General features: G+C 40.0%; 1 protein-coding gene across 1 annotated transcript in view; it reads right to left on the reverse strand.

Moving 5' to 3' along the window:
* The window catches only part of opcml (opioid binding protein/cell adhesion molecule-like), a 147,258-nt gene extending 137,779 nt beyond the window's left edge, over positions 1–9,479 (reverse strand). Inside the window, exon 1 of the mRNA XM_076161178.1 lies at positions 9,109–9,479. Within this exon, the coding sequence (XP_076017293.1) occupies positions 9,109–9,266 (158 nt within the window). The 5' untranslated portion in view covers positions 9,267–9,479. The remainder of the gene's footprint in view (positions 1–9,108) is intronic.
* Positions 9,480–9,724: the final 245 nt, after the last annotated feature.

Genomic DNA, 9,724 nt, shown 5'->3' on the forward strand with positions numbered 1-9,724 from the left:
GCATATCGTATTGTACTGCCACTTACAGCTTGGTGGAAGTTGGGAGGACAGCCATAATACACCCTGCCAGTCTGTGAGCGAGTGCAATGAGAGATGTTCGCTTGCTCTCCTCAAGGCTGACGATCTCGGGGAAACTGGATTTACCTCCTCTCGGACCAGTCTTTGATTGGCCCCTGTGCAGTGCCACACTGATGCAAGCTGGTTCACTGTGACAGGCCACTCTGCTATCTCAACCTTTACCAAAGAGAAAAGACCAAAGACTGTTTCCTATGCTGCTGCAAATTCCTTGATATACGGACAGACCCCAAAGAGGTGAACAGACTCAACTTGATTAGCTGATACGTGCATGCAAAGCTTTAGTAAAGGGGTAATATGGTGTCGTAGAGTATATAGAGAGGTAATTATCAGATCAAAACATTCCTTTTAAATATAGGGATTAGTTTGGACATTACCCAGATTTCATACAGCCTGGATTTACTAATACAGGTCTTAATTTTTGCATGATAGTGTGCTTAATGAAAATCATCCCAAACATGCAAATGAAGAAATACCATTGTATTGAGTCCTTCAATTAAGCCCTTCTTGATACATTAAATCTGGCTGTGACTGTGTTTTATTAATTAACGCCATTGTCTGCAAAGCCAATACACAGATACACTTACTTAAGGGGGCAAGGACGTGTTCAAAGATCCTGCATGCTCTAAGAAGAGACTACATTCCATTGAATTGCAAAGCTTAATAAGCCCAGCATCCAGGGAGTGACATAAACATATTAAATAAATATGATGAACTGGAGGACATGGACATTAAATGTGGAATTTTATGATCAAATTTTGTATTTCCTAACAGCCAATTGAGCTGGACAAAGAGTTAGATAATACAATCGTATTTTCTGGTAGACATAAGCACTCTGGCCTTTGTACTTCAAATAAATCGGCTTTTGAGTGTGAAGATGGAATGGTCATGAACTGATGAACTGTAGTAATTCTCAACTGGGAGTCATGGATAATGCATAACAGCATCGCATGCTATTATCAGTCCATGCGGCCGGACCAAACACGCACAGGTTTGTGACGGTCACTGATTTTTAGTTTCAATTAAGCCAGAGTTTAGTGTGAATTTCTTACTATTTCATACTCACAATTTCTATAAAAAAATAATGCAATTTGCTTGCTCTTCACCTGAGCAGCACCCCTGCAGTTAATGGGGACTGTGTCTTGCTTAAAGTCAAGTTTTAGTTTTACTTTGTGCTTGCTAACACGGTTTATAAAAATTCTCCTGCATTGTCGAGTTTCCTTGTAGTGCCCCACAAACATTTTCATTGAGCTAGGTTGCTAACAAACTGCTTGGCCTGAAGTTGATTCATAATAGCCATTAATAAAAGAAAACGCAGCTCTGTTAAAAAGCTTTTGTTTAAAACTGTAGATGTTTAATGTTGTTTAGATGTTTAGATGTTTAAAACTGTAATGTAATGTAATGTAATGTAATGTCCTTCAGAAGATAGAAGGATGACGTCTGAGTCACAGAGTAGAGTGGGTTAGTGCTCAATCATAGTCACTAATATAATGAACCAAAATACATCTTTAAGCCACTATACAAAGTTTGTTAGCCGCGAGAGGCTAAGACAGGGAGGTCTGTCAGACGCGCTATTTCTGGTTCAGGAGAAGTGATTGCATTTTTAGTCTCTTCCTTTGTATGGCTAAGAATAAAGAGAGGATTCTCCGTGGTGATGTTTATTGCTTATTTATTTCTAATTTCTTTAGCGGTCAACCGAAAGTAACAACTCCCCACTCACCCACTCTCCAATAGAATCAAAAACAAAAGAATCGTCCTGCAAACAGGTGCAAGGGATGACTAATCACCGCTACACTCCATGACACACACGTATACACACTCACAGAGACACACAATGACACAGACACACGCCCACACAGACACACACCCACCATCAAGTGACCAAGTGACAGATAAAAATACAAGTACTTTCCTTGCCCCTACAACAATACATTTGACTGAATCTAGCCAAAACCATGGCCCAAAACAACAGGAAATCACGTTTATGAAGTTGAATCTGAGGAAGTAAGCAGTTGTACACATGATCTGAATGCTGCTGTGGCTCCTCACTGTAAACGCATCAAAAGCCATAATCTCTAAAACAACAAACTCATCTGATACCAGAATGTATCTATTTTGTGGCAGAGAAAAAGAGAATTACACTTTTCCATTTTCAAATTTGTATTATCATTATGCCTTTCATTAGATTCAAATACTAGAAATATCGGATTGCAGCCCTTTGTTGATTGATAATTATATATGAGAGGGGGCAAAAGTGGGACCACTGAAATTATTTTTCATCCCAAAGAAGATGTCATGACCGATTTCTAACTAGTGTTTTAAAACTAAATAGCATCCGCATTCACAGAACCTACCATTATCCTTTGTGAATGCCAAATGTGATCAATCCAGCAATCTGAGCTTTCAAATTGAATCAAAGTGCCCTCAGTCCAACTGTGTTGCCACAGTAATGGTGGTGTTGCTAGAGGGCATAACACAAAAATCAGCTGGTGGATTTGTCCATGGGCCTGTGATCAAAACGGGTTGTCGTAATTATCCATTGGTTTACACATTATCTCCATGGGCATATATTGTAGCTACTTGACTGGATTATTTCTAAAACCAGGCAACCCAAAAAAATTCAGTTGATGCCCCTGGCACACTTGGAGGCATTGTATTATTTTTATCAATAAAATAACCTCCACAATACAACCAGCTGTGTAGAAGTCATTCATTAGTGGCTTTGAAATACAAACTGGAGGAAATGCATATTATGATCATCATCTAGTTTCATATCCCACTTAAGCAAGCTTGTATTACACTATGTTGCTATTGTTAACATTACTATAGTAGACACTTTTGAAAGAAAACATGATGAAAAAAGCAACAGTGCATTTAGTACATTTGTTAATTGTGAGAGGATGAGATAAAAAGCATTGAGTTACCAAGATGGGACAATGTAAGATTGCTGTGAAAAAATGTTGGTTGCCATTAAGCATTGTAAGCTTTTAATTACGTTTGTATATGAGGTTCAGCAGCTCATGTAAAATATATGTACCCAAGTAGAAGTATTTACTGTTGACTGCAAAGCCAATGATCTTTTGGGTGTTGGAATGGATATGTTTGCATGCATCCTCATTATCCAATGATAAGTCAGAAGTAGGTCATATGACATTCACGGTTCAGTTCAAAAACATGGCAGAATACATTAGGAAGGAATGGAATTTGAGGGGCCACAGAGACTAAATTAATGCTGAAAGCTTTGAAAATGATGTGCTTAATTGATGGACATACATTTCAATTGCGACATCCGGCAGGTAGCAAAATAATAATAAGTCAGACAACAGCAACAAATGGGTCTATTGCATTTGAACAAAAAGATTTTCTGTTCAGGATCACGGACGAATGACTAAAAAGCAAGAAAATGGTGGGGAAAAAATGACCCCCATTTTTATCAAATAAAGTAATTGCAAGTAGCATGTAATCAGGATTGGACATGTTTGCTCAGCCATGCAAACATCTAAATCAGGTTAAACAGTCTGTCCAACTTTTCACAATTCAACAATCTCAGATTCAATGCAAATTCAGAGCAGGCTGAATAATTTCCTATTTTAACACATATTTACTGCATTATTTTCCATTTTGGCATGTCATTTTTACAAAAAAGTTATCAAAATCCCGTGTCAGGAAGCAGCTGCAGCTGCTCTTCAAGCGCAGCCCAAGCATCCAAAAACTGTTTGCATTAAATCTAGATAATGTGGAGGTTTTGTGTTTCATGTGTTGATTCCAACGTAAAACAGATGTGAAGAAATCGTGAGACTTTGTTTAAAAGTTGGAAACATAAATATTTGTACAAACAATTAATATTTAACATGTAAAAGGAAATATCAGCTACTGTTTCAATGTTTTGTCTCTCTTTGTTTCTTTATTTTCATTACTGCTTGGTGAAAGTGAGTGCTCGTCTCCTGGAGGGCTCTTACACAGAAGTGTGATTCCAGGGAAGCATCCTCCCCATTGCATAAACTAATTATCTTCCTGTTCTGGAATGTTTAAAATCAGCTGACTTTGAAACCAATGCCTTGCCAGTACTCTAGATCCAGCTAAATTTGTCTATCTAACCTAGCTAAATTTAACATTAGATGATGATTAGAATGTTGATGTGTCAGAAATAGTAAGGGCTAGTGACACAAGAAAATAAAGGTTGTTCTATGCACCTTATCACAAAAAAATGAAATCGTATGTGGATTGACTGTTATCTTACTCCGATCATTGGCAATAATTAAACAATGGGTTTAAATGCAAGCGCAGCCACTGTTGAATTCCCTTAGCTTTAAAGACAACCTTTATTTTATGTTTTGTGTTCAAAAGTATACCTGTGTATGCGAAATCTATGTATAAGTGGTGTATTATTCACAAATCTATCTCACATAGCCCTTTCCCCCCGAGGGCCAGTGCTGCAAAACATTCAGAGCTTTGCAAAAACAGAGGTGCTCTGCTTGAAAAATGTTCATAGTTCCTTATTTTGCCCTCAAAAAAGCTCAAACACGAGCTGAACCGAGACATCATAGGCCACAAGTACGGTCTTAACATGTTTATGAACTTGCAATTGTGCTGTTTAAATAAAGTTAGTTCAATTCACCTAAAGGGTATTCTTGGTCCGTTCCTCCACAAATACAAGATCAAGTGAGTTTTACTAGATCTCCTCATTTTTAACACCCAGGCGGATATTGAGATTCTTCAACCACATGTGAGAACTTAATTAGAAAAGCTGGATTCAATTATCCAGGGTAATTGCACACTCCTCGTGTTCATTGAGATGGGAATATATAGTGTATCAACAGTCGAAACAGTGATCAGCAAGTGTCTGATTGGCAGATGAAAATGATGCACAAGAGAACACAGTTCTTCACCCCAGTGGACCAAGAGAACCTCATGGAGGCTTTGTTAACTCTAAAACTATGACATGCACTAAAGGCAAGACTGCAAAAGCAGCAGAAATGAAAGAAAAAATAAAAAGTTGGCAGAAGGCGACAGAAAAATTTAATGGGTAAGTGGCCTATTTAATTGTGTACAATCTATTATTGCCTACAGTGGCCTATTATTAGTTCTGCATTTCACTTGTACATAAACGATGTTGATATCCTTTCTGTTGTCACCATTCCACACACCAGAGCAAACACAGGACCTAAGTGTTACTTCCCCTGCCATTAATATCAATCTCAGCGATATGCTAAACAAAGTAATTAGTTGAGATTTATTTTTTTCTTGATTATATAAGGCAACACGGAAGAAGGCAGAAACAAACAATGATTCCTTCTTGACTGAAGCGGGTCCGTTCTCTGGTGCAGTGTCGCTACAGGCAACGGGAGATTGGTGATTACACAACGTCTGTATTATTATTGTACCAATGTCAATTTGCTTTTCTCTTCGAAACACAGCGACCGCCATGGCTGAAGTTCGGTTGTTGGAAGTGTGTATTTCAATCCGTATGTACAGAGAATGAAACCCAATGCTTGCGAACATCAGTAAAGATGACATCACATTGATGTTCAGCACTCAAGCTAGTGGTGACACCAGCTCATTCTTAGATGGTCGAGATGTGCAAAGGCCACACACAAACCCTAACCCACATTCTAGACCATTTCTGTCAGACAATTTAAATTTGGTTGTAATGGTGCAAATATCGACTAGTTTGCTGGCACAAACTCAACTCCAATATCCGTTTATCCTCTCTAGTACACATGCACTTGGTACACTTCCACCAATTCCACGGTCACAAAATTTGGCACATGACCAACAGATATCTACATGAACAGCCAGAGATTGCGAGCAGCTGACAAAATTTACGTCATGCAGATCTCATGACCCTATGGACAAGGAAAGCAAAATATGGCTTTATGTGTCCCCCTGACCACCCTCTGCTACTCATTAACTGCCAACAGCAATACAGCATGCTGCCTCCAAGGCGTTAAGTCATGCTGCCCCAGTTTGCCTGGACTGGTACGAGCACTGACAACACTTCTGAGATTCTGACACATTATGTTTCTGACTCATCCTCAAGATCGAAGAAGACAACATATAGAAAGGCTTGAAAAATGAGTCACCACAGACCTCATGGAGCCCAATAATGCACAGAACCATTTCGTAGATGTATGGTGTTGATATCATATCATATATAATGCATTCATATTAACCTAAATACTATACTATCAGGTCAGTTCAGGTTTTGCACACACCCCTGCATGAATATCAACATAAAATTGGCATCAGCCTCCTCCTTCTAATATGTTTTCATAAAGCAAACATTCTTCTCTTCTCCATTTCAGAACAAATGTAATTTTCTTTCCAGAGCTGTGTTGACTGGTGCTAATTATTCTGCCATTCACATCTGCTTAAATTCCTGTTTGGAGAGTCTTTCTTTATGCAATTGCTTTGTGTTGCCTTCCATAGTCTGACTAATAGAACCACGCGGAAATAAAATACCACTCGCAATTTTTCAAACAACAGGGAATCACACAGACGCAAAGAATCTTCACTTAAAACCTCATTGCCAGGTTCACGCTAATGGTGTTTGCCTTGCCTGCACATTTAACCCTTGACAGGCCTGAGTGAATTCTCTCCTCTCATATCATTTCAGACTTCTGATTAGCAGAGACCACCTTACTTGGCCAGACAGAAATGAAAGCTGCGTATCACTGTCTGAATCTCTGTTTTAGGACAGCTGATATACCAGTGACTTGTAGTCATTTTCTCCTCAGAGTCTACCTGACAAACATGCCATGTTATGTTTTTATTTAACACCTTGGAAGCAGGTTTGAGAAAATGCTTTCTGTGCAGTTTGGAGATAATGTAAAATATATATATAAATGTATATATATATATATATATATATATATATATATATATAAACTTCTTGTTACAGATTAGTGGTATTAATTTTGTAGTTCTTTTCCTAGATTTCCGAAAAGAAAAAACTCATAAATATTAATTTCATCTTATCTCTTATCCATTTTTATAACATTGCTGCTATGTCCAGCTTCCATTCTCTATCTCCCTCTACCCCAACCTCACCAGTCTGCCCTTTCAAGATTAAGCATCGCTGCCACCTGGATGAGAAGAGACTTAGAGAAGCTCTGTATGGGGAAAGCAGTTGGTCCTTACAGCATCAGCCCCAGAATACTCAGGGTTAGCTGTCAAATGTGCATACAATGCTATCATACACTGGCTCCACTGGGCATTATTCCTACCCAGTGAAGCTGGGAAGCGGGAATGAAAATCATGTTCTTTGATTTCTCTGCTGCTTTCAACCCTACCCATCCCTTCCTGCTTGGGGAGAAGCTCAAAGTGATTTGGTTGGATCGCACGGTTTCCAGGATTTTGGAACGACTGCCTCGCTGACAGGCAGCAGTTCATCTTCCTCCAGGGCAGTGTGTCGGATATGGCGTACAGTGTATGTCGGGGATGCCCGGGGTAAACGTATTGTCAGCTTTGGAGTTTGTGTTGTACAACCTCTCTTTTTAAGATTCAACCCTAGGTCATGGCAGCTCGGGAAGTTATTTGAGGACTGTGCTATTGTAGGGTCCATAGGTGAGGGCAGGGACAGGAGAACAGCAATATTTGTCAGGAGCTGCAGGGGAAACCATGTGAGGCACATCAGAGTGACAAAGAGGCTAAAAGTGGACCTTCAGCCAATTCCAGACAAACCCTTGATAAAAGCTGCCTCCAAGGTTGAGTCTGCACAGCCTGCTGAGCATCTGTAACACCTTGCAGATTTTATGATGCAACATATGTTGAAACCGATGGCTCAACATGTTCATTTAACCTAACATTTGTGTGTAGTCAATTTTAATTGCTTGTGTTGTTTTTATGGCTTTTTCTTCTCAGTGTCTTTGTGTATGCATTCATTTCTATGTTTTCGTTTATCATATCTGATCATCTTTAATGCTGCAGCAAGCAAATCCCAAGGCTTGTTACAGGTTGATTTCATTTTACACTTTACAAGAAGAAGGAAAGAATCTACCATAAGTTGCTTGACACTGTTGACAGGCGATGCATTGACACGATTTATGCAGTTAGAAAGACATTTAGGTTTATTGTCCCTTCCCAGATGGTCCCCATAGGTTATGTCTTTATGTTTTGTGTGTGTGTCTGTGCACACAATACAGAGCATGTGCCTGTGTGTCTGTCAGTGTGTGTGTGTGTGTGTGTGTGTGTGTGTGGTGGGTGGAGTTAAGGGCCCTATGTGACATCCTTTATCTGAAATTCTAGCAATACACCTGGGTTTCCTCCTCCAAAACAACCACAGCAATCTTATTTTGTTTTCACGGAGATACTACATAAATAAATAGGAACAATACAGTGCAGAGATGGAAGATTAAAAAACCCATCACGTCTGATAAGGTCAATATGAATCCGAAAAGATACACTAGTCCCTACAGCAATATTAAGGTGTCACTGGGGATGTATACAATGTGAAGTGTGATAAGGCCACTAAACTGAAGCAAAAACAGTCTCTGAAGAAATAATTGATTTTTTTTTCCACTGTAATTTAACTGACAATACTGCAGAAATAAATAGACTATTTCCTGTTGTTCCATTCAAATTTCACGTGCAAAATATAAAGTAAATAAAACGTGTCAAAGCCGAAAATTGCATTCATAATTGCATTGGTATCACATAAGCAAATCAATACGTAGCCAAGCCTTCGCTACGCTGCTTCTGGAGTATCTGAGCTCTGTGCATCCACAACAAGACATTAACCAACCGGATCAATAACATTCAAGGGCAATGAGCAGAGAGGCTAAACCCGGAGTTTGGCACGCTGCTGCCCTAACTTACAAACGACATATGCGATATCACGGCTAACAAACTCTTCGTAAACATGCTCGTTCATTATTCTTTATCGGGTTAAAATGACCTTTGGATAACTCCCGGCGACGAAATGAGCAAAATATTCAGCAAAAGCAGTTTTAAAACAGGTTCCAATCTGCGTCAGGCGCGAAAAGAAGGAGTAAAATATGATGGATATGGACATGGGAACAGTCGAAGACTTACTTCAAGACGGCGCTGTCCCCCTGTCTGACGGTGATGTTGTCCTTTAGTACAGAATCCCCGCTTCTGGCCGGAACTCCTGCAGGTACAAGGAATAACAATTTTAGTCCGAGGACCACCAGGCATCTCCCAGGCACCGCCAAACAGCCACAAATTCCCATGTTTTTCCTCCCTCTCGCTGCGCAACTTCCACGGAAACTTGGGTATTCCTTCGCGTCTCGAGCTGCGCACAGCGAATTCCACTCCACAAACAAGACGCTGTATTTGGGGCGCTTCGGTTTGCTTTCACTCCAATTAAAAACGGGACTGGAGTGATGATGAAATGGTGTCCGTTTCGGGAGGAAGAGTGGAAAAAGTGTCTGTCCGCCCCACAGTCGCTCTAGGAAAACTGGAATGGAAGCGAAGAGGTGGGGGGGGAAAGCGCCGTGTTTCTCTGAGAAATGCGCACCGTCTCCTCCGCTTCAAACTGTAATCGCCGTGAAATGGATGCTCGCACACAGAGGCATCAGCTAAGTCTCCTCCGATGTTTCCCTCCCCCCCCCACTGTGTTTTTTCGCTATTAGTCGTGGAGGAGACGCTGTGTAAAGCGACACACACTTCACAGCAAAAGGCTGTATTC

The sequence above is a fragment of the Genypterus blacodes genome, unplaced genomic scaffold (assembly GCF_046128005.1).
Source record: "Genypterus blacodes isolate CSIRO-AG114 ecotype Tasmania unplaced genomic scaffold, CSIRO-AGI_Gbla_v1 ptg000111l_1, whole genome shotgun sequence".
NCBI lineage: Eukaryota > Metazoa > Chordata > Actinopteri > Ophidiiformes > Ophidiidae > Genypterus > Genypterus blacodes.